This window comes from Taeniopygia guttata, chromosome 2 (genome assembly GCF_048771995.1).
Source record: "Taeniopygia guttata chromosome 2, bTaeGut7.mat, whole genome shotgun sequence".
Taxonomy (NCBI): domain Eukaryota; kingdom Metazoa; phylum Chordata; class Aves; order Passeriformes; family Estrildidae; genus Taeniopygia; species Taeniopygia guttata.
The window spans coordinates 8,807,192-8,833,381 of NC_133026.1; the positions used below are offsets into that span (position 1 = coordinate 8,807,192).

At 39.7% G+C, this 26,190-nt stretch overlaps 1 protein-coding gene across 3 annotated transcripts in view; it reads right to left on the bottom strand.

The window, feature by feature from the left end:
- LMBR1 (limb development membrane protein 1) overlaps positions 1–23,782 on the bottom strand; it is a 69,088-nt gene extending 45,306 nt beyond the window's left edge. Inside the window, exons 1-4 of one of the 3 annotated variants that reach the window (XM_030264270.4) lie at positions 23,471–23,780; positions 8,513–8,585; positions 6,287–6,326; positions 4,325–4,464 (exon numbers count right to left, since the gene is read on the bottom strand). In XM_030264270.4, coding sequence (XP_030120130.1) covers positions 4,325–4,464; positions 6,287–6,326; positions 8,513–8,585; positions 23,471–23,533 — 316 coding nt within the window. In that variant the 5' untranslated portion in view covers positions 23,534–23,780. Of the gene's footprint in view, positions 1–4,324; positions 4,465–6,286; positions 6,327–8,512; positions 8,586–23,470 lie in introns of all 3 variants that reach the window. The other 2 variants (XM_072925316.1, XM_072925314.1) reach the window with 2 other exon arrangements.
- Positions 23,783–26,190: the final 2,408 nt, after the last annotated feature.

Consider the following 26,190-nt stretch of genomic DNA (forward strand, 5'->3'; position numbering starts at 1 on the left):
CTACAACAAGGACATCTGTAAGACACATGTGACATCTGCAGGAAGAGAAAGGGTTTAGAAAACAAGCTGAGGTGATAGCTAATCTCTGTTAGGGTATCTGCACTATTAAGATTTTCAGAGATGAACACTTTCTGAACAGCCAGTTTCTGGTGCCTAAACATGAATCCATCATCAATCATCCTATCACAAGTTGTGCAGGATGCAGTGTTTCTTCTTTATAAAAGCAGAAGCTTATCTGCCATTTAGTAGCTAACAGGTCTAACCACTCTCACATGTTCTGCTTCCTAAAAAAAAAAAGCCTGTACAGAAAACCAGATTTCATTCCCCACCTTCCCCAAACCACACACATTTCCACAATTCTGCAGGACTATGTTCTATAACCTGAATAGCATTCAAAAAAGAATATTGCCCCATGATAAAAAAATTTGAACTAACAGCCTTGTTTATTTCCTTCTTCCCATGTACAAGCTTGTTCCTTTTTCTCTTTGAAACTGACCATTTTGTAAAGAATATGGAAGGAAAAAGATATTTACTGGATGTCCAACGTATTCATTATCAAGAGAAATTTCTGGATTAGATCCAAATGTAAAAAAGTTAGCAGTGATTTTTGCCTACCCCCTCTCAAAAAATGCTTCTATCATATACTTTATTTTTCCTTAAATGACAGCATTCAAATTTGAAGGAGAAATAAAAGCTAGAGGGGAGGAGGGGGACGGGGGCCAAGTGAACTTCAGCAATTGATAGCAGCAGGACACCAGCAACCAAACTCAGCCAAACAGGCTACAGAAAACAAACCAAGAAAATTCCAAAAGATGCGTGAAATATAACACTCATTTGCTAAAGAAAACAGAGTGCCTAAAGGTAGCTAAACTCCAGTTAACAAAGAGGGGGATTTTTCCTTTTGAATTTGCTTTGCCAGGAAGCTCCTGTTACCATTCGAGAAACATTCAGGCATAGCAACATCAGCAGGAATGTCATTAACAGCCCTTACAAGGGGACATTAACTCCAGCAGTCTGCACTTTTTTTTCTTTTCCCCCTAAAAAAGACACCAGAGGAAGAGTAAAAGCACATCTTGATGGGGGTAGGAGCCTTATTTCAGCAGTTTTCTCTAACTGAAGACAGAGTGCATTCAGTTACCTCATGGACAGCTGAATACCTGCTTGTCCTAATTTCAGCAGCTCTATTACATGAGTATCTTACAACAAAAAACAGTGCTTAGGAGCTCCAGAGAACACTGAGCATTTTAAGGGAGGGGAGACTGGTGCACATGCAGGGTGATTTTTAAAAAGTTAAAATCCAGAAATTTACATATTAGGAGCTTGCAGGAAACATGTTTACAGAATATGAAACTACAGAACTACGACAGGCACATAAAGTTAGGAAAGACAAGGGCAGTGCTGTTCTGCTACTGACAGACACATGCACTTTCCTCAAGTAAGGATCTCCTCTATTTCTTAATTTGATAGCTCAGAAATCAAAATAGACACAGAAAAATAATTATTTTCTACTATACTGAATGCATTATAAAATTGCATAAGACACTTGCATCAACATATAGAAAATCTTTAAGCAGCCAGTTAGAATTTTTTTCATTTGCATTTGTAGTGACCTAAGACCGTCTCCCATAAAACAAGTTAGTAAAACATAAAAATTAAAAATTTCTCAGTCTTTGGCAAACAGATTAGACCCTAAGCAATTTTCCATTTTTCTTATTCATGGCCGTTTCATTACATTTTACCCCCACCTGGTGGTTGTAGCCAAAACCAGCACAAGGGAACACCGCTGTCAGAACTAGTTCTGGATTAGTTCAGCACATATTAATTAGCTAAGTGTGTTTATACTGGATCCAGGTTTGACCTTTCTGCCTAGCTTCAAAACTTTCAGGCATGTATTTTCTGACGCTTTACTTGCCAGATGTAATGCAACAATCTACAGAATAAAACCCCTCAGAGTGTCAGGTCCAAGCACATCAGACGATGGCAGTAAACCATAAATCTAGGAAAAACAGAGTGTTTTAAAGCAACAGCAGTGCTCCGACCTGACAACATGTTCACAGCAGTGCTGTGGGTGTTTCTGAGCTCGGCGCTGGGCGCTCCCAAAGCCGCGCGGGTCGGGATTCCCCGGGCGCGGCGATCCCGGCGAGGGCCACGCGGGGGCGGCAGAGCCCAGGGAACGGCGGGGCCGAGCCCCGAACACCAAAGCGTCCATCGCCCTCCCGGTCACCGCCGCTGCTGGGCTCACGGAACAGAAATTACAGAAATCCTGTCCAATTTTATATATATATATATATAAATTGTATCCATAAAGTGGTGTTTTCAAACATCATCGCGCTAAAAGATGGACACCTGTGGGAATCCAGGGCTTCCCTCTGGCTGCCCTGGCAGGTCTGGGACCCTGGCAGGGGTCAGGAACCCCCCTGGACAGAGCCCCCAGAGACACTGTCTGTGATCTCTGTCCATGGAGAGGAGTTTTCAATCTTACAGGATGAATTACAAGCTTTGAGTGTTTGATAAAAGTAATAATTAAGTGTGACATGGGTGCAAAAGTAAAATTTTAGATTTCTAGATTAGGGGTTCAGAGGGGACAAGATGGAGGAAATTGGGTGTGTCTTGTCCTTTTTCTCCTTCTTCATGCCCTCCATGTCTCACTGGAATGTTGGCATTTTTTTATTGGTTTAGGCTGGGAACACACTGTTCAACGTAGGTGACAGATATTGGCACATTATTGTAAATCCAGCACAGGTAGTTTCTGGTATTTAATGTTTGTAACATCCCACTGAGGGCAGAGCCCCACACGCTGCCCTGCAGGACAGAGCTGCGGCAGGGCAGCAGAACATGGTAGAGATAAACAGAATAAACAACCTTGAAACCAGCACAGATGAATTATGGCTTCTTCTTTGGCAATGGGGCAGAAAGACAGAGACTTTCTACAATCTCGGAATCACCAATACCCACAGATTCCGACAGACACCGGCAAATTCAAAGGCTTTTCTACTCAACAGCAACTATTCCAGCAGTAAGACCCAACTATTTGGGTCTTACTAACCCAAATTTTCTGGAGCAACGAGTGACAGTAAAAATTTCTGAAATGGTTATTATGTAATTTTCAGTCTCTGATGTATTTTATTGCCCTTTTTCCAAAGATTATTCAGACACAGAAGGATTATCTTCCAATAATGTTTTTCTCATGTTTGGGAATAAAGAATGTAAATGTCTGAGCAGCTGAATCTATGTAAAAACATTTCTTTAGCTTGGGTTTTTTCCTCCCATGTAGGAGACATACCAAATTAGCAATTCCCCATGACATGTCAGAAAATACATCATAAAATAACTCAACTAGAAAGAGCCTGTAAAGTCACCTAGTCTGACCTGCCTCTAAAGAGCCAAACTGCAGGTGCCATCAGGCTGCCCCGGGCTTTGGTCACCCGAGTTTTGGAAAACTTTCAAGATCTCCCAGTGCCTTTTTCGTTGTTCAACCATCCCTGCCGTGAAGAATTATTCCATTATGTCCCACAAACACCACTGCTCACATCTCACTTCACAAAAAAACCAAACAAAACAAAAACTCAAAACAAAAAATCCTTGCAAGTCAGGGATCTGGAAATTCATTAATTTGCTATGTGTGGATATTATTAGACATTTAGCAAAAAGCATGCGCTTTTCAGAGAAAAATCCTCCAAAGCCAAATTGCTCTCTCTTCACAAGACTAAAGACAACACCACAGTTAACCTGTAAATTATTTGCACTAGATTAAATAGTTTTATAGTAAACATACTTTCTGCAGACAAACCTAGAAAAGAATGTCCTGTTTTCACCAGTTATTTTATTGCACATCTTTGTCACAAAACTTATATTCCACAATATTCCTTGTTTGCACGTAAATCACCAACAGCTGAATTTAACTATTTGGTCTGAGCTGCCCACAGTCAACAAGTTTCTTCAAACATGTTTTTGAGAATAAATTTACAGATATCATCATAAAGAGAAAGGCATGTGAATCTTGCATTAACATAAAGAAGTGTGAACAGCATGTTTCAAGTTAGCTTCTAGTAGCTCTTATTTACATTAATAGTCAAAGCAGTGAATTTGGTTTAATTCCATCAAGCCTGCAATTCTTTAAAAACAGAACAGTTAAAACAGACTTCTGTGATACATCACACAGCAGCAAAACCAACTAGCCAACAGCACATTAACGATTAGCAAATTGTTATTAACAATATTAACAAATATTAAATGAAAATGAGTTATCAGTTTGAAAATAAGAACATATCTGTGCACATATAATGAAGACATTCATTTTAATTACATTATGCTGAGTACTAACCATGAATTAGTGAGCCATTTAACCACTGAATATAGTAGTTTTGTGGAAAAGAAAGCAGGATCTCATTGCTGATTATTGAGAAAGGTAGAAGCAGGACTGCACCAGCTGAAACTGCTAGAGTGAAGGTGCTCAAGAACAGCCTGAAATTTAAAGAAATGCACCACTGTTACCACCAACATGCTCTGAACAGCAAGGGAAAAATAAATTAAACTACCTGGTGATCAGTGTCTAAAGGCAATACATTCTTACACTGTAAGTGGGCAGGAGAAATCATTTGACTTTGAAAAAGCAAATTTAAAATAGTTTACAGAACCAAAAATAAATAACTTGTTTTTACCAACTACCATGATTACTCTCTTGGCACATGCAGGCATTGAATTCCATTGTAATGCAAAGGTTAAACTACTGGAGTTCATTAAATATCTTTTCACAAGTCTCCTCTGTCAGTTTTAATTTCCCACACAGACACGTACACAATAAAAAAATATTCAGCTTCTACATTCTTAGTAGATTTTTTTAAAGCAGAGCAACGTTCTAACAACTAGAGTGAGTGCAATTATACATAAATATTTGAACAGCAAAGTAAAAAAATGAAGTTGTTTTTTTTTTTCCACAAAGGAGTTATTCAAGTTCTCATCTCATACAGAAATTGTCAGAAATGTTTCAAATATTTAAGCTTATTCTTTGTAGATCCCAAACACAACTTACACCAAATGCCATCTCGTGGCATTAAAAAGAACTGTGTCCTTAAAAAAAATAAGATCAATAAAACTTTCTTACAGAACTAATCTAATACTATAATAAAACTATAAATAATTCTCAATGCAAAATTGCATGACAAAATAAATAGAACATCCCTACAACAGAGGCATCTATAAGCTGCTTGCAGAAATCTTACTTTTCCTTAATAGTCTACAAATCCATTTTTCAATCATACAATACTTAGAAAAGAAAGCATGAGTAAGTAATTTTAACTTTAAAAATATCTTACGTTGTTGGTGTTGGCTTCTGAGATTTTTTCTTTTATTTAAGGATGTTTAAGTATTCTAAGCCAGAACTGGGAAACCTAATATACTACAGCAAAGTGCTGCAGCCCTTTGGCTTTGTTTTCTCATCCCTCCACACCTCAAGTCCTGACAATTATGCCATGAGAAGAGAAATCTATTTACATATATTTGAGAATTATTGCTTTTAGGAAAATAACATGCACATTTGAAGACGCTTAGTCTCAAAGGAAAAAAGAACATTTTCTATTTACAACATCACTTTCTTCCAAGCCCTCCTTCCAAGGGGATGACAGCACCACCAGGGAAGAGCCAAAAACAATAACACAGAAGGAGCCAATTCCCATGGCCCAGCCAATGCTGTAATTGAGAGGGCAGCAACAGCCATGGCAGCTCTGCACACCCCGAGGAACACTCAAATAGGAAATACTCATATCTAACTTTACACAGCAAGAGGATAAGGAGAGAGCTGCTGGCAGACCAGTAGGTCTGGCAAGTGCTTGTCTTTCACTTGTCACCTTTCTGCAACTTTTTTACACTGGTCAAAGATATCTTCTTGAGAGAGAGCTAACTTTCTTCACAGGATCCACTGCCTCCCTTCCATCAGCTGCTATGGCAGCTTACAACACCTCCCATCCAAACACCTCCATCCCAGAGACCTAAATGCAGGTTTTGCACTCAGTTCCACCTCTTGCATCAGGTTCTCATGCAATGTTCTGGCCAACTTCATACCTACCAGCAGAACTACAGGTGAAAAAGGGCCTAGACCAAACTGTCACAACACTTTTCATAACTCAAGGTGCCACTACAACAAATCTTTTTCCCTGAACCTCTAGCAATCTATTTAAGACATATTTAAATATTTCAAATAAATTATTATTTATTTGGAAGCACAGAAGATTACTATCATAACAATACATTCAGGAAAAGAAGCTCTGCCAAGAAGAGCTATACATACGATATTCTGTTAACAATGGCATCTTCATCCTCTTGTTCATCTGAAAATTAAATTACATCCAGTTATATTCAATACTCACTTGTCTTCAGGGTAAGGTGAATATAGGTAGGAATAATTTAAATTTACAATTAAAATTCACATCTACTGATACAATTCATGAGCATCAATATTTTAAGAAAGTTCCTTCCAAAAATGAATACTATCACCCTGTTTTTTTGCTAGTCAAACTCTTTTCAATCAGTGTAACAAAATTGTTTCACTTTACTTAAATATGCCGATCAAAACCTCTTGGAGACCTCTTACAGAGGGTTCTGTGGCAAACACTCCTTCAGACTACTACAGCCACAGCTACTGCTAGAAACTGCCCCTTTGGGCATCTCTGGAACCACAGACAGCAGGCAAGCCACAGGAAAGGCTAAGAGCCCATACTAACTACTGCTAGAAATCATCTGCAATCTTTTAAAAACAAGAAAGCACACCCAGAACAATAGTGATGACTACTTAGTTGCTTCCCTTTACTTACTCCTCTTCCCAGATCCTAGGGATTTGGGAGAGGGAAGGAAGTAAAGGTGGTTACAGTCTTGTTATTTGTTTTGCATTTAAGATACCATGACTTCCTTCTGATACTTAACATTTTAGGCCATTTTTATTCACTTACTTCTCACTTAATATTTCACTAAAACAATAATTTTCAAACAATATCAACACTTAACTCAGATGAATCACTAACACATCCTTCATTTATTCCTGACACACTTCTTTATGCATATCAGTACACAAATGTAGGCATTTCTAAATTTGAAATAAATGTAGGCATTTTGAAATAAAAATTTCTGAATTTGAAATAATTTTACACAGCATTCTAAAGTTTCTCCTATATTCCATTGGAGATAGTACACTTGGCTTTATTTAGTCTTAAATTTTAAAATAAATTTAAGTTCTTGAGAGGCATGCACAGAGTTGAAATAAACACATAGCCAATAACCTCATGCTATTTTGAAATTCTTCTGTGAAAGAACCTGGAGTTGTTGGATTTTTGATGGATATCTCATGGTGTTTTGAAAGACTAAGTAAAGGTCTCTTATGAATCATTTTGGCTAAAAAGCTTCTTGGAAAAGCAGCAAACAATTTGTCCAGAAAGAGTTGCAGCTGTGGTAACTCTTCAAACATTTCTCATCAGGAAGATCATAGTAGGCTGCAAAGTGTGCCTAAGTACATGCTCACAAAGCTTTCATAAAGTCTGGGCAGCTGCAGAGCAGTTCCTCTCCCCAGCTGAGAAGATAACTGCCAACAAATGCTAATAAAAGTGTCTTTGCACCCAACAGTGTTCGCCAAACCAGTTTCCCTTTCCTGTTCTTCTCCATCCTCAAATGGTAGCAGCTTTGTAAAGTCCAAAATACAGATCAGGATCAGAAGGTAGTATCTACCTTACTTCCTGTGTTTACAGAGATGTACCTTATTTTCAAGGAATTAAATTCCACGAAAAGTTTACTTTTAAAAACATGAATCCATCCATGACAGCAGCTCTATCATTTCCAATAAAGTTCAAAGCACCAAGATCACCATACACAAGAATGTTTCTAAAGCTTGACTATTATCAAGCACCAAGGTTCCAGATAAGCTGTCAAAAGTCAAAGACTCTGTGATTTTATACTGAATTTTATGTTATCTTTAGAAAAATATTGAAGAAAATGACACGGCTTCCTGCAGACAAGTTTTAGAATGGAAACTAGACAGTGTTTCCAAAGGGCAAAAAACCAGAGTATTAGCTCAAGGTATTTTCTAAACTTCAGTGGTGAAGTCATAAACAGGTTAAGGTAATTGAAATAACAACTGTACCTGATCAGAGCAGGACTTTTTGAAGAAATAATGCTACTTCTGTAGCACTGGCAACCTTTCACTTTAGTAGCAAAAGCTCAGAATCTGATTTTGCTGCTAAAACACAGCTGAAGATACTTATCCTGGAAAAACTGATGTGAAAGGAAAACAACAGGATCTCAAAGCAAGGGAGGCAAAAGCATCTACTTTGACATTAACCCCTTTCTTCCATCTCAAAACAATTAATATTTAGGCTGCCATACACAGGTCAATCCAGGCTGCCACAGACCAGGAGCCTAACAAACAGTTCTGGTTTCTACACTTTCCTTGTGGAGATGGAGAAAAAAAGAATAATCCATTTATTTGAAAAACAATTTTTTTTTAACATATTAAAAATTCTATGCTTACCTGCTTTCCTTTTGTATCTTGTGATTATAAAGTAGGAAACGATGTAGAGAACAGCAAACAGGAGAAAACAGATCTGGAAAACAAAACTGTGTTTATTAGGTCATGAAGAAATGCCTGGATTATAATAAGCAGTAAATCTAGTCTAAACAATTTAAATTTACTTCAGATCAACATGAGCATATTTTATGTAAATTTCACTACTGTTATGCTTTACATCTTATTAACAGAAAGTTAAACCCATTAAAACAGCTTGATTAGAGTAACAAGTAATGCATCAATTATATGGTCAGGAAGTTTTACTCTGAAATTAAGAGAAAATACTTATTCACAGTGTAATTTTTTGTTTGAGAGAGGAGTGAGTAGAGTGAAGTGGGATAGGCTGTTTTTTTGAAGTTTGAATCTACTTGATTTGTAAAAGTTATCAGGCTTTGTATCCCTTTCAAACATACCCTAAAGGCAATTGTATTTTATATAAGGGGCACTTGAGGATCTATTTTGGGCTATGCTGTCAGCACATGTGGAAAGAAACAAACATGTTTACTATTAGCATCCTGTCTTGAATCAGACAAATTCCAGGTGACAACACACACAGAAAGACTCATGCCTACAGTGGATGTCCAAGCATGAGCTCATCGAACACAATGTTTCCTTCACAGTCAGAAGCCAAGGGCACAGCTTCCCTTCTTGTAAAGGTTTATTTAGGTCAGATGCACCTTCAGCCCACAGCGTCTTGGACCAAATTGTTCATAAGATTTAGCACTACAATTACAATACAGTAAGATCAAAATACCTAAAAAATGCTGGAAATATTTTAGGAAAGGAACTGAACAGCTTTTGTGGGATAAAAAAAAAAAAGCCCACACATTTTATTTGCACCTGAATGAGGCACCAGTGGCTCAACACTGCTTCCTTAATCCTGGATGCCTGTGCCTATTAAAAACATGACTCAGTCAGAAATGCAACAAGAAGCAAGCATGCCACTGTGTTTTGGCAATTTACTTCACTGGACAATAGCTGACCTGTTTCTTTAAGCTATCATTTTTATTGTTGCCTTTAAGACCCACTGTCATAAAAAAAGTCAAGAGCAGAAAGGCTACCCTAAGAGAAAGGGAAAAGTGAATGTGAAGGTAGTGATCATAGCCCTGATAAATCTGCATCTAAATAACAATACTGGATCCAAAACAGCAAATCACAGTGGAGAATAATGTATTATTCATGACAGACAGATTTTGTAAGAAATACCGATAAATATAAACGGAAAAGGTTATTTTTCTGGTGTTGTCAGACATTTTAGATTTGAAAAAAACAAGTATAACCAAGTGTCTGAGTATGGCCTTTGGGTGACTTCCAGGTGCCTCCCAGAAGTACAACAGTGCTGTAAGTCTGAAAGTGGTAACCCAGCTCATTCTCTGTGCAGGAAACACACAGCAGCAACACCCAAAATACAGGCACTGAAACTGACATTTCATAACTAGATCTCTGAATACCAATCTTTAATCTGAATACAGCTTACCACTCCAACTTTCTTAAGGATGCCTTAAAGAAAAAGAGGTTTTGATAAAGAATTCAGTCCTTTAAATAAGTCATTCTAAAGAATGTTATTAACATTTAATTTTTAAAAAGTTGGCATATTTTTGAAACAGGAAGAACAAAACAAACTGAGAACAGCCTTGTTTTTTCAGAGTACTCTGACACAGCTTGTCCTGTCAGTATTGGAAAACACATTACCAGTGCTGAAAGAGAATCCTTCTCTAAGCTTCCAGTTCCTCTGAAAACTAGACCAAGGCTACAGCTAGAGACATCTAATTTTAGGCATCCACTTTTGAAAACCAGGTATCACATATACAGGGTAAGTGAATTCTTTAAAAATCTATCAGATGCAAATAACACGGTGTAACCTGTGTAAACGAAAAATATAGTTAAGCTCATTTTTTAATTTTATTGAAAACAGGAATAAAAATTGCTGCAGTCTTGTTTACACCTTCAAATAGAACAGCTGACCTTTATTCTATCAGTGATAGCAAGGTTACAATGAAAATCTGGGTCTGTACTTACAAGGTACCACTGAGATAACTGAGGTATTTTGAGGGCAGAGCAGACGAAAGCTGTCCAGTAACACACACTGTCAAATGCTGGATTTCTGGTTTTAGATAACAGCTACTCTGCAACCCAGCAATAAGGGGTAACTCTACATCCTGGTGTAACTCTCCCTTCTGTCAGATTTGAGAACTTTGTAAATGTTTGATAAAGCTGTTTATTACTGAAAATTCAGGAAATTTTGAAATTATTGGCAAGAAAATAAATTTTATTAAGTGAAAGCTTTATGATCTTAAAAAAGAACTCAGGTTAAAAGTCCTTCATTACTGACCAAAACAAGTTAAACAGCAAACTCAGAAACATTACTGCAGTTTCAGTTTACACTCAGTGAAACCTCTGATCCTGAACTGTTTCTAACCATGCAATCTGAATAGCCTTCTAAAGGAAACAGCTCAAATCAGCATCCCAACTATTTTTAGAGTAGAACTAAGTTAAGCTGGGGAAAAGGAATGTGGTGCCTATGATAGCTGAAGAATAGGCTCCACTGTCCTGTCAGCACTGCAACCCTGGGCTCCTATTCCTCATACTGCTGCTTGTTTCAGGATATTTTTATATTAGGGAAAAAAAAAACAAACATCCCTCCTTGCTTGTATTTGCTGCAATTTCAGTTCATGTTTCTCAATTACGAGTGGCTGGGCTTGTATGCAGCACTCCAGGTAAGATTTTACAGCAGTAGGTAACAGCACTAAGTCCTTCTTGCTGCACTCAAAATGCTTCTCCACACTCACCTTGATACCTCAGGTTTTGGCTTTTTATTTTTTTTCTTTTTCCAATTTTGTGCTGCTTTGGTGTGTGGGTTTGGGTTTCATATTAGGGGATAGTAAGGTGTGGGTCTGGGTTTCATATTTAGGGATAGTAAGCTCTCTTCACAGAGAAGGTAGACACAACAATTCCTTCTCTAGCCAGGGACCCAAGGACAGCCAATCTGGATCTCAGGCCCAAGAGTACAAACAACGTGGACTGAAGAGAGAAAAACAAGAAGGATGGGACTTCATGGCCTGGGGCTGTAATTGAACAATTAGCTCCAATATGCTAACAGACTAAAACTTATAAAAATGTGAGATCTTGTGACCAAGCCCTCTTTTGCTTCAATCTTGGAGCCATCTGGGTAGAGCCACAGCTTGGCTCTGGTACTGCGAGGGTGTGGCCTTTGAAGGCTCTTCAGTAAATATTCTCTTTATTCCCCTTAACTCTGTCTAGCCTCTGTTCCAGCTGCTTAAGGCATCAACCTGAGAACCATGCTGGTAACTCAGCATTAACCTCCTGTCACTGGATCCCTCAGCACTGTCCTCCCCAATTGCTTACAGCAGAGCAGCTCTTAATTTTCAGTAGAAACTTGGTTTTAGGGTTCAAGTTTGTCACCGTGTCTTTTTTTTTTAACCACACCTTAATGTCACACTACAGACAATCACCTAGCAATTCCATTTCTAATCACTTACTAAAAAGCACAGGTAGTCATACTGAAATAAAGCACTACTCACAAAAGAACACCATACACAAAACTACATTGCTACCTTCAGTAAAAACAAAAATTTAGAATTTTTTGTTAATTCCATCTTTCCATCAGAAACTAGTGTGTGTGTCAGTATTGGAGGCAACGCTGGAATACAATGTTAAATCCAAATTATATTGCAAGTTGTTTCCAACCAAAAAGCAGTGATTAATGCCATCACCCATCTCTACAATAACAGCCGACAAAAGGATGCTGCAAATACAGCAAATCAAGGACAAGCTGTATGCCTCAGAACCCAAATTTCTCTGCAAGGAGTTTTTCACTGGAGCTCAAATGAAGTTTTTCCAGGTTTCACTTGGGGAGACAGTCAAGACACTGCGCAGATAATCTACCAAACTGTGAAGAATAAGGATTTCTGACATCCCCCACTTCACAAGAAATACAATACCTTTCAATCTTAGAGTTTATTTCCTTAAATTCATTCTAAATTTGAGGAAGAAAGTAGTTGTTGATCTGTTGCCATAATTAGACTGGAAAGCTACTTTAAACACAACTAGGGTACATTCTGACCTTACAGGGGAAATACACTGTCCATGTTTGACCAGGTAGATCAAAATATAAAGGAAATTGTGAGGAGCCCAAGACTTGTCTATGGTTATAGCCAAACAGCTCTATTTTGGCAATTTTTAATAATTTGTAATGTCTTTGTGTGCATGTCCTCTCCACACCACTCAGTAATTGAAAACAAGAGACATGGATTCTGTGCCACATCCTGGGGCTCCTTTTTAACAGACGGCGTGTTAAGAAATCTTCAAAATTCAAGCATATAATTTCTTTACATCTCTTCCCACATACTAAATACAACTTCTGGTAGGACAAGCAAAAAGAAACCTGTCTTCCCCTGAAGCCCTTAATCTTTATTCAGGAAAGGAAATGCCTTCTGCTCCTGCTTTGATTACACACCAGACACGCCAGGAGAGGCTGCTTCTGGAGACACACTGCACTACATTCTTATGTCTCTTGTAACCAACTCCTCCACAGTATCATACCCTTGCATCTCTCATCCAAAGTCATCCAAGTATGATCCACATCATACTTTTGGATCTGTACTACACGTCTCCCAGCTCCTGTGAGAATGGAGCTGGAGATCACCTACATACTATGTGCCCCAAAGGGGCCAGCACTGAAGGTTACACAAGCACAACAGTCTGAACCAGGTCAAATCACATTGTAGTTAGCCCCCTGACAATTACTGAACATCAGCTGACACTCATTTGTCCATGTGGGTAATCTTTAAAACTCTGGCACTGAAATTCATGCCTCAGATTGGGAAAGAATCATCTGCTGCTGCAAGTGCAAAAGCTACACTTTCATGATAAGAAAGACTATGCTCAAAATGTCTAAGATTCTCTTTTCTCCCCCTCTTACAAACAAGATTCAACCATCTTTTACAACTGCAGTCTGTGTGTGTGTGCATTAAAAGCTGCATTTCTATGGACAGGATTCTATTTATATAGCATGGAATTATGCCCAACTGTTGTGAGGGAGCTGTATTTTACACTAGAAAAAAAGCATATAGGTGCCTTTTCCAGTAATTGTTCATTACCTCTCAGTCAGTGTGCCCTGGTAGCACACTGACTATATTAAAATATGTCTATTTTAATATTGACACAGCCACTTCATCTTTCATTTCTTATGTGGTATAGTAAAATGTTGTTTGCTGCTTGTCTTAAAGAGCATCCCTGGCTGTATTACCTGAAGCAAAGCCAATAATCATGGGAAGCAATTCTCTCTCTCCAAGCAGCACTCACCCTGTCACATGTAGCTGCTGTGTGTAGTTTTGATCCAGCAGTACAGGAGCTGGCAATTACAGAAAGGATGATCACCAATGGTCAGGAGGCTGGAACACTGGCCTGGTGCAGACAGGCTGAAGGACCTCAGCATGCTCAGCCTGAGGACAACAAGGCTTCAGGAGGACCTGACAGCAGCTTGCAGTACCTGTGAGGAGGTCATTAAAAAGACAGAGCTGAGCTCTTGACCGTGGTGTCAGTGCGAGGATGAGACTGGAGTTAAGAAATCCCCTCCATGAGGAGAGCCAAGCAGTGGAACCAGTTGCCCAGCAAGGCTGCACAATCTCCATTCCTGGAGCTTTTTAAGCCCCAAGTAGTCCGATACCACAGCTGACCCTCCAAAAGCAGGAGCCTGGAATCCATTCAGCCTCACCTTCTACTTTCCTGACTAAAAAAACACCATTACAAACTTAGTCACTTCATAATTTATACCCTTCTCCAGGTCATTTATGAACGTGTTTATTAAGTCTAGGTTCCTGTAGGACTGTGTCAGGGATGTCCTCCCACTGTGAAAGAGCCTGACATCTTGCAAAACAACAACTTTCAGCAGGAAGGAACCACCACAGAAATCCTTCACAGGGAGAAGTCCCACACCTCAGCAATACTCTTTAACCTAACATGCTTCAGAGCACAAAACAAATTCAACATGGGTTCATTTCCACTTGATAAGCATCAAAGCAAGTAAGTGATTGTTTCCTCCAACTTGATTGCATACAGCATGTAGAACAGGGAATATCTGGAGGAGCAAAAGACAAGCAGCAAACAACATTTTACTATACCACATAAGAAATGAAAGATCAAAAAGTTCCAAAAAGTAGCTCCAAAATGTAAGGAAAAAAAGAAATAACTTTAAAATGAAGTGGCTGTGTTAGTATTAAAATAAAGTTACTGCTGTTACATCCAGAAGCATCTCAATGCAAATGACACACAAAACAAGGCTACAGAGGTAACAAGAACATCTCCACTTCTAGCTGTTACTTTACAGAATGTGTCCTTTTCCCTAAACAGAAAAAAACAGCACAGAGAAAAGAGAAAGCAGAGATCACTCTGGGTAATATTATCATGTAGAATACGTCTATTTACATGTTTAAGTGTTGAAAATGAAACAGTATTTTGCCTGTGATTACTATCTACAGAAAATAATAGCGTTGCCCTTCTGGGTTTTAATTTCTGTAATAGAGAACAACAAACACACTATTATACACCCATCTCTTACTGCTCTAATGCTGCTGAAGTATTTTAATGTGCATTACAAGGCAAATAAAAAGCTTCCTCCTACTGTCCCACTTGGCAACTGCTTTTATTTACTCATAGAAAAGATGGCAGGAATAAACAGCAAGAAAATACAGGTGGAGACAAGCAGCTCTGCTTGATCTATTTCTAATAATTCAATTATCCCACTGATACCTAAAAAGCAAACAAGGCGTTCCACCTGTTCTGGATGTGTCAAGAATAAGTGACAAACCAACAAAGCACACTAAAGAAAACTGAAAATTTTATCAATGGTCTCAGTTTGACCTTGGCATTCATTGAATCATCTGCTCTGGAAATCTCATTTTTCTCAAATGCGACATTAACTCTGCTGTGGTTAGATTAAGTTCACTCTAAACCAGCCAGCCTTATCTACTTGGCATGACACTAAATTTAATCTTATGAGAAAATATCAAATATGTTCTATGACTGTCTATGACTATAGATTGATTTTGCTCATTAACACTGCCCTCCATACCTATGATTCCCCTCCACATATGGTCTCTTCTCAGGACTCCTCCCTGGCTTAAATTTGCAAGAGGTTGACCCACTTTTTTTGATTCCCAAGTCATGAAGAAATTATAAATGGTTCAGAGACAGGTGCTTAGACTTGCTCATCTAGAATAAACACCCAGGATCCAACAGAAAGTAAGAAATAGTCAAAAATACATTTTATAAATATAGATAAATATATTACAAATATAAATAAATATAAACATATTATAAATATATTTCTGTGTACTAGAAATTCAGCTGAAGATAAAAACCAGCTTCTACAGCCCTTCAGTCACAAATGTTTTCCAGCATAGGTACAAGATTTTAAACCACTCTCTAGAATTAACACAATAGCACCAACCTAGATCATTCTAATATTCTGTCCCTGAATGAGGGACACTGGAAAGTCAGGCTGTAATAATTGGTTCTATTAAAACTCCAGAGTCATACCATTAAAAATTTATTTCTGAAAAAGTAACCCCAAAAGCCTCATTAATACAGACTTGGTAAACAATTTATTTAAGACAGCTTCTTTGATAATACTAATTTTGAGGGCAAGATGCAGAAGTTCTTAGAAGACAGAGCTAATAAACTTTCTCATCCTAACACACAAAAATACTCTTCCTTGTCTTCTCACACATGTATCCTGGAGCATTTTTAAGTGGCACCCCCACTCCCAAAACACAAACATACTTAAACTGCAATAGCTGTATGTTTTCATAATTCTCACCAATTATGCAGACTCTCTACTGGATACAAGTTACCACAGTCTGAAACTCAGCAAATATTTTAGACATGTTCCTATTGTCAATTCAACTAAAATTCATCAGCATCAATTTTTCCCATAAATACATTAAAAACAGAAATTACAGTGAGATAATGGAAAAAATTGGATAATCAAGGCCTAAGCAGGCACTTAAAATCAACAAGAGAACTGAAGCACCATGTTTTGATGACAGTTGTGAAGCCTATCCTGGAAACTACACAAGAATGTAAAAGGGGGAAAAATGTCACACACTACACTGCTTCTATCCTCTATACATTAACCCAGCCATGTGCAAACTTCAATGCCAACAATACACATACTACCTGCATGAGCACACATGATTTGGAAACAGAGAAACTGAACATAGTTCTGTATTTTCCAGTTAATCAAAGTTTTCAAAAATTATTCAAGCATTCAAATAACAGAACATTACAAAGCTCAGGGCTCTCTCTTGAAATCACATTGATGGTAGTTAGAAACAACTTTTAACATATCCAGCTAATCAAAAAACTAGAAACCTCTGTGTGGAGAGCAACACTATTATAGATGAATATTCAATATCCAGCTGATAAAACAGCAACATGAGTTTAGAAACCATCTTTCTGAGAGTCAGCTGGGTCCCAAAGATCACAGGTCAAAGCAGCTGAAAGCATGAAGCAATCTCACCTGTCACACCTCATCAGGGGTTAGAGCAGCAGCTTGTTCCAGGTCACCTCTAACCGGCTCTGTGCTCACCCTCCAGAGTGACACAAGGCTGTTTGTCATTGGAGGCATAAAAACAAACTCCAGTCACGACTTTCAAAGTCTCTCCTCTTCCTGTGTTAGAATAAATTCTTGAGCATGGTTGTTCCTAAATAGGCAGGGCCCCGAGTCATTTGACAGCACACATGAAAGAGTCAGTGATTTTCAAGGTAAGAGGGAGAACATGGGAGTAGAGAGTGATGCAGAAATTAAGACTTTCTCAACAAAAGTTATCACTGCCCTCATAAATGAGGATAAATTAAATAGGAAAGTCTGAAAGGAAAGGAGAAAGCACTTCAGTTTAGAAGAAAACAAAAACACTTGAATAATCTTCAAATACAACCAATAAACTTATACTGAATGGGATGTTTTCTTTAGTGTTCCTCAACCCACAATTCCATCTATGTCTATGATAAATTCAGAGCTCAGTTCTGTAATGTCACTGGCAACATGCTTCAGATTCTCTCTCCACTCTGACTTTACCACCATCCCCTCTGCTACTCTGGTCACATAGTCATTCATCTCAACTCTCTTTAACCTCTCTGAAAACATCTATTTCCAGGTGTTTTGTAAGAAACAAACTATGAAAAAGAAACTCAAGAACACTCAGCAACCTCCTCACAGCAAAGACTGAGCTGTTATTACAACCCTCCCATCTTACCCAGTCCCTCCACTCCATGCCCAGCCACTCAAACAAAACCCAAGATGGATATGCTTAATTTAAGTTACTTTATGAAAAGCTGCTTTTGTTTGCTGCCAGTTCTTCCTCTTTTCATTGGATTTTCTCAAGTCTAATTGCACCTTAATACAAAAGTTTCTTAAACAGAAGCCTGTAGCCTCCATGAAGTGTGCTGCCCTTTTGGTCAACTGCTCCTCCAAAGAAACACACCAGCAACTCAAAAGGAATTGTTTTGAACTGTAACTATTTGCAAAATTTTACACTTCATCCTTTCATGCTTATTATACACATAAACAGAAATAGTGGAACTCTCCAAAAGCAGTTTCTGTTTTGGGAATAAGTATCTCTCTGCACTTGTGCATGCCAAGTATTTTGAGATGCCTATTGATTCCAGATGGATCCACAGTGCTGATCCCCAGCACCAACAGCCAGATGATGATTCATCACTTCTTAAAGTTCAGCACACCACCCGTGTTTACAAATAAAAGTATACTTTTAAGATGACAGAATTATGCCAACATTTTATATATTTAATTATGCTCAACGTGCACCAATCTTTCAGCTTTATGTCTCACATCATTGCTACAAATACTTCTTTATTCTGTCACAAATCTTCCCCAAACTACTTAAGGGAAAAAAGAAAAAAGAAGCAATACTGAGAAATCTAGGCAAAGTTATTTTCTGAAATACAAGAAGCCACTCAAGATATTAAGTAGTCGTCAAGTTTTCACTGTACAGGTAAAAAAATTGAAAGGCATAATTTCTTTAATATAAAATAAACTTGCATAAGCATTCAAACAAAATTATTTCAGTAAGTTTGTTCTTACAAATCACCCACACTTTAATCAGAATATCATCACTGCTGGCAGAAAGAAGGGTCTGAGAAAACTTTAGATTTTTAAGGATGCACAACTGGTCACGGACAGAGTCCTCTACCAACAGACATCAAGTGCTCACACCAGCTCCCTCATTTCACATCCTTACAGAGGACAAATTCCAGCAGTAGCCACACTGAATTAATAGAAGAAATAAAGAAACTAAATTTCTCAGATTATTTAGCATCTGAAGCCTGCACCTCTGAAAACATTTAGTCCTTCAAATGGAAGTATATCACATTTAACATAAAACTCCATATTATACCAATTTCAATATCTGCCTGAACTCACATGGAACACTTGAAACAGCACTTTTGTATTTGAACTTATTCTTCCAGGACTGATTTTTTTCATTACATATTCAATATAATAAACTTTTTTTCCAAATATACTATGTTTATTCTTAAGCTTCCTAACTAATAGTTCTATGGTGCTAATAACAGAACCTAGTAGTTTTGTTGTGTTCTTCCACAGTTTTCCTCACATTACAAATGCAAGCACAGTGTATTTAATTTGCCAAGGAACCCTCATAATCAGGTGTACATGTATATTTTTACATACTCAAAATCCTGTACTTTTTAAGTGGAAAAATAACAAAAAATTTATCTTGTATTTTTAAAAATACAAACTAATATTGCAGAATAGAAGACTTAAACTGGAAAAAAAAAAGGAAGTTAATATTCTAAAAAGTAAACCCAGGGGACCACAGAGAGGCTCAACTGCTGCACTTGCTCCATTTACATTTGAAATAAACAGTTCACAACAATACCAGCAGAACATGGAACACTTTATAAACAGGCATAATAACAGGACCCAAGGGAAAAGAAGTTTCCAAAGTTCAAATATTTTCCATGGATGTGCAAGATCTCAGCAAATCATAAATTAATCTAAAGGACCAAGAGGGGTAAACTAACCGAATATTGTCCTGCCTTTACAACTCTTTCATACAAATACTGACCAAGAGCAGGAAAAAAACCATTTTCTGTACTTTGCAGTCAGCTAAAGTTGCTTTTCAGAAAAATGCCTCCTTTAACCAAAACTGAGGATGACTCTGCTTTGAAGTCACGGATCTCACTGACTCCAAGAAAGCTCCTGGCTGTGCCACATCTCTTACACTGGGTCACCAGTTCACAGTCTCCACATTCACTTAATTGCATCTGAATGTTAAAGTTCAGACTCAGACAAGTCTAAGTCTTCATGTTTTTAACAAGTGTTCAAAACATCAGATCCTCTATAGAGTAGATTCATGTTTGAAGAGCCATTCCAAATTTAGAGCCATGCCTCACTAGGGAGTTAACCACCTTCTAGTAGCACAGATCATCCTCATGAAGCAACAAAATCCAAGGCAGATGATTTTGCTGCAAAAAGGCACCCTCCTGAAAAACAAGTGCCATATAGACACGCCAAAGGAGGTCAAGAGCAAACAGGCCTGAGTTAAATTAAGCATTAAACCACTGAGTCACCTCAAAAGGAGATGAAGGATGTATTTTTTAAAAATAATCTTTTACTACCCTTGCTCAGTCTATAAACATGTGTCAGAAATATTTGGTTGTTGAAGGTGGAATTAGCAGAAGTTGGCACCTGCAGAAAGAGACAGGCACCACCAGCAGAAGGATAACAAGCTTTGAAATTTTTTTATGTTACACAACTTTATGGAAAACTTTGTAGCTTGCCAGTTCAGAGAATACATGAAACAGAAATAAAGCATTACGCTGAAGCTAAACTCAGTGTGCCCTTAGGACTCCATCAGAAAGGACAATATAGAAATTCTTTAAGTATTCAAAGAAAATTTTTAAGAGAAAAGTGAAAAGGATTTTCTTTTCAACTACATCAGCTTACTTTGATTTCTCTTATGAATGTATCATTTTAGCTTCCAGTAAAGACTGTGCCACAGAAGTAGCTCTTCAAAGATACTTCTAACAGACAACATACATTTCTCTTGCTCCTAATAGGCATAGAGAGTCTCCTCTGCTGTAATATTCCACAAAAAAAAAAAACTGGAATGGAATGGTTTGGGTCAGAAAGAACCTTAAATAAGGTTTTTGCAACCCCCAGCCATGGGCAGGGACACCTCCCGCTAGAGCAGGTGCCTCAAAGCCCCATTCAAACTGGGGAATGTCAGGGAATGGGGCACACACAGGTTCTCTGGGCAACCTGTGCCAGGGTCTCACTGCCCTCACATTAGAGAATTTCTTCCTAATATTGAATCTAAACCTACCCTATCCCAATTTAAAGCCATTACATCTTGTAATGTCAAATGCTTCTTTTAAACTGCTCTGCTGCCCCCAGCCCACCTGCAGCTGGAATCAAGGTTTAATGTATGTGTCAGAGTGCAATATGTTCCCTGCTCCAGCTGAGGGGCTGGTGATTACACCCACTACCCACACAACAACTGTCTATTTGCATATTTTAAAAATTTCTATTCACCATATAACTTAATGAGCAGCAAGGGACTGGTAAGGAGAGGATGTTAACATAATTGCACGTGTAAGCAACATAACTCTGTGTGCTCCAGCATGCTCAGACTAACCACAAATGCACTCACATCTGCAATATTCTCCTGCAGCCGTGTGGGAGCCACAGGAGGCTGCACACTCACATGGGGGTGGCAGCACTTTATGCACTCATAAAACCTTTTGGTGTTCCAACATAAATGAAAGACAAGATCACAACTGTACCAACATATGATTTAGAAAGCAACATTGTTATTATTATTCCTATTGATTAAACAATAATAAAGCTGGCCTATGATCAGTATTAAGATCAAAGTGAAGTTTCTAGAGCAAGAATATTCTGAGGCCACTGTCCAAACAAAACAACACTGCACCTCTAAAATACGAGTTACTGATGTCCTGTGTGATTTCTCACATGACTACACCAGTAGGAAGATTACCAATTGCTCTGGAGGGGCTGAAAACGTCCCTCTAACTTTGAAGGAGTACATGCAGTACAGATGAACTAGTTCTTGAAGAATTTAATAGAGTTCAGTATTTGTAATAGTACCCAGAACGGCACACAGAAATTCCTTCAGACTGAAAAATCTGTTACCTACTGAATGAAACCACAATATGTAGCATCCAATTTATCAGAACAAGACTCTGGTGAAAGTAAGTAGGAGATAATTAGCACACAATGGAATACAAATGGAAAAACAGACATGAGGGAAAAGAAAGAAGATTTGAACATACCTTCATGTTTTCATACCACAAAGGTGATTAAGACAAAACTTAGAGCCTTCTTTACAAAGAAGTATTTTACTTTTAGTGCCCCTCCACTAGTCATGACTTCCAGGACATACACTACATCCATGCCCAAAGAAGAGAAATTCCAAAAAACCCCATAAAGTAGCTGTTCTCCTCATACAGGCTTGTTTGAACTCTTCAGAAAAAAAGGTCCCAGAAATAGAATATTTCACAAGAAAAGTCTTAACATTAATTCATATACTATAGAAGAATAATTGGCACATTCCAAGCAAGTCTGCTATCAAATGACCTAGCCATAGTGCTACATAAATCAGTTAACCACGGTATTTTAGAGTCTCTCAACAAGGCTGAAAAACACTTAAAGCTAAATTGTGAAATCTTATTTTAATTCAAGAAATCAGTTTTTTTCCCCAGACAACAGGGATGGCAAGGAAAGTGTGATTCCCTTGCTGAGCCAGGACAGCACGTTCACAGGACACCACACTGCATGTCTTTCTTCCCTGTGCAGCCTGTATTTCCTTCCTGGAATTGAAGTAGGAGAGACATGAGCCCCATTAAAACACCTCTATCAGATTTGAATAGTCCAGAGAACAATTACGAGGCTGTCAGAAAGGAAACTGCAACTGCTCTGTCTGCACACAGGGTGTAGCGCTGTACGTGCCTGCAGAGAGCTGGGGGAGATGGGACAGCACAGGCACTGCCGTGTGCTCCACTGGGAGAGCACGGGGCATGAAGGGTCAGGGAAAACACCAAGAGTTACACACAGCACTGCAAACAGCCCAGCAAGGCAGGAGAATCCCAGTATGACAAGCAACACCCTGAAACACCTGACAGGAGCAAGGCTGCACCTGAGGACTGAGGTGTTCACAGAATCCCAGAATGCGTCACAGTTGGAAGGGACCACAGGAGGTCCAACCTCCCTGATCAAACAGGGTCATTCCAAAGCACACGGCACTGGATTGGGTTCCTCCAGGAAGGGAGACTCCACAGCTCCTCTGGGCAGGCTATTCCAGTGCACGGTCACCTGCACAGTAAAGAAGTTATTCTCATGTTCAGGTGGAGCTTACTGTATATCAGTTTCTGCCCACTGCCTCATCTCCTCGTGGTTGGCACCACCGAGAAGAGCCTGGTCCATCCTCTTGGCACCTCACCTTCAGATACTTGTACACACAAACGATGTCCGCTCGCAGTCATCCCTTACCGAAGCTGAGCACTGCTCACGAGGGTGTCGCATTGGTACCTGTCCGAGAGCACTCCTGTGGAGCGCACTGCTGCCCTAAGTGCATACACAGCATCTCCATCTTCCGCTGCAGGCACAAGGAGCGGAAAACCCTCCAGTGGGTCAGCGCTGGGATCCTCCAGCTCTCATGGCACCTCAGAGAAGGTGCACGCACCTCTCTGCCCACAGGCAGGCCCCCGAGTCCCTCCGGCGAGGGGCAGGCAAGGACAGCGGGAGGGAGCGGGACAACCCGCCCGTGCCCGGGGACAGGGCTGGGGCAGAGCGCGGTGACAGGTCCGGGAGGGTCCGCGGGGCACGGCGGCACCTACCGTGTACTCCCGCACTTGGCTGTGGAAGTTCTGCTCCCGGATCGTCACCTCGTCCGCTTCCATCCTTCATAGTACCGCGGCCCCCGCCAGCAATGGCGGCCGCCGCCGCCGCGCCTGCTCCTGCCCCGCCGGCGACGAGCGGGCCACCATGGCCGGAGGCAGCCCGGCTGCTCCCCCGGGCCCCGGCAGCGGCTGAGGAGCGCCGGCTCCGCTGCTCTGTCCCTGTCCGGCGGAGGAGGAGGAGGAGGAGGAGGAAGGGCGGGAAGCGCCGCCTCAGCTCCTCCTGCTGCGTCACCGCGCAGCGACCCCGGCAGCGGCGGGGAAGGGGCGGGGTCAGAGCGGTGGGCGCGGCTTTGGGTAAGTGAAATGTTTGGTAGTCACGCCCAATGGGGCGGTGAGGGGCGAGGCGGGGCTGGCCTGGCCCTGCCGGCAGGGCGGGGTCCGGGAATGATGGAATTGTTCAGGCGGGAGAGCCCCGGGATCGCGGAGCCCGGCCTGTCACCCGGCACCGCCGCGTCAGCTACACCCTGGCACTGAGTACCACGTCGTCTTGCCTTAATCACTCCCGGCAGCGGTGACTCCCCCAGCTCCCTATGTCTAATCGCTCTTTTCCGTGAAGAATTTCCTCCTAATGCCTTCTTCCTTCAGAAGTGTCCGCTCATCCTGTCGGAGACGGGCCAGCTCTTTGTGCCCGTGTGGGACTGGCAGGGACACAGAGCCGCTGGGTGTCCTGGGGGACAGGGAGAGGGGGACAATCTTCTTTTTTTCTGAGTTTGCAAGTAGATCAGTTGTCTAAATACACACGGAAGACTATTAATCTAGGACACGCTATAAATTATAGATTGTGGTTTAGCAAATCAAACTTTTATTTAAATCCAAGTATGTATCATTAGTCTAAAGAAGTTTCAAAAATAAGGATCACCGTTTTCTTGCTTATTTACAACTACTGATACATTATACATGTTGTCAATGACAATTATAATTCCAATTATATTAATTCCCCAGTCTCTGGCCCATTTTTTGTTTGGTTGGTTTTTTGTTGTTTTTTTTTTTGTGGAAAGCAGATGTTAAAGTATTTATGAAAGTTTAGAGTTAGAACAAGTAATCTTTAACGGATGTATTTCTTCTAGTTCTGAACGGATGCAGAAGGTCCTGCAGCTTCAGAATGGCCACAGTTCCACCCTTGTTCTTTTGATACTTGTGAAGACACAGACATGGTATTTGGAGACACAATCATACCAGGCCAGAAATCTTCCCATGCTCTCTCCCCTTGAAGCTCATTGCTCAAGGAGGGAGACTTTAGGTGTTCACTGAGGCTGTAGGAACAGAAAACCATTAAAAACACAGTGGAAGGAGGAGGGAGCACAGTCTTTGATCTGCTTCTTGGGAAAAGCTGTCCTATTTTACAGCTGTTTTCTGCACAGCACTTGATTCTGTCTGCTATTATTACTTGTCTGGGTTTTTTTTTTTCTTTGCCTATTCCCATTTGTCTTCAATCTCCTTTTCTTCTTCACATGCTGAAAGTGATGAAAGCATCCTTAGATTCCAAGATGAATTTGACAAAGAATTAGGCTTTTAGTTGAAGCCTAGTTCTAATTTTGACTAGAATTAGGCTAGTGCTGTCCAGCTGGTCCAGACTAAACAGTGTTACTGAAGGCAAGGTTATAGGTAGATAAAATATCTTTTATTATAACAAACACAGATGGCAAGAACAGACAACTGGCATGGGCAAACCTGACCCCAGGGAAACCAAATTCTCCTAGAGCTGCCTATAGAAATATTGGAATAGAACAAACAGGATCCCAACTTTCATCATCTTATATAAAAGACCAACACAATAAATGACAATGGTATTGGAGCCAAGCTGTTAGGAACTGTTAGACCTTCACTGGATTTGTGACAAAGAGAGAAATGCTGTCACCAGAGCAAACCTGCTTTACTAGGGATACCAGATGGCCCAATCAAAGAGGAAGAACAGGAACAACCAGAGATTCAGCCAGTAGTCCAAGCATGAGGTGAGGGTTTGTTCCTGAGCTACCTGAGAAATTATTCACCTACTGTCAAGAAACAGCAATTCAAGCATTTCTAACTTTATCTACAGACATATTAAACACTGGAAGATTATAAGGAAAATTAACTGTATTTTTTTAGCTTATAGAAATTGAGATTTAGAAGACCTGAAGCTTCCACTCCCACATGAGCAATATGTGTTCATTTTAATTTACTGAATTTGAAGTAAACCTAAGGAGGAGATATAGTACATAATTTGTCTCATACCGTGGACTGTCAAGTTCTTTCTTCCACTTCTAGCAGATGAATCATCAGAAACAACATACCCATTTATATTTGCTGAAAAGGCAGGGGAGGGGTGGAAATATCTTCGATCCTTTCTTGGGCAGAAGTAACTGCTCAGTTCTGAGGTATCTACATCACAAAGGAAGGTCAGAGTAGCCACCACAGCAAAATCTATTTATACCAAAGGAAATTGAGTCTAAAGTAGGCAGCTCTTGCAAACTGATGCATGAATTGATCTGATGGGAGTACAAAAGTAGTAATTTGAAGCATACTAGATGTAAAACTACCAAAGCAAGTCTGTGGTACTTTACACCAGAGAGTGGTTAAAAGACCTCCAGATGTTTCTCATCCATATCCCAGACAAAATGAGACAGTGCTGGATGGGCTGTCCTCAGCTATTCCTAGGACCTCCTCAGTAACCCTAA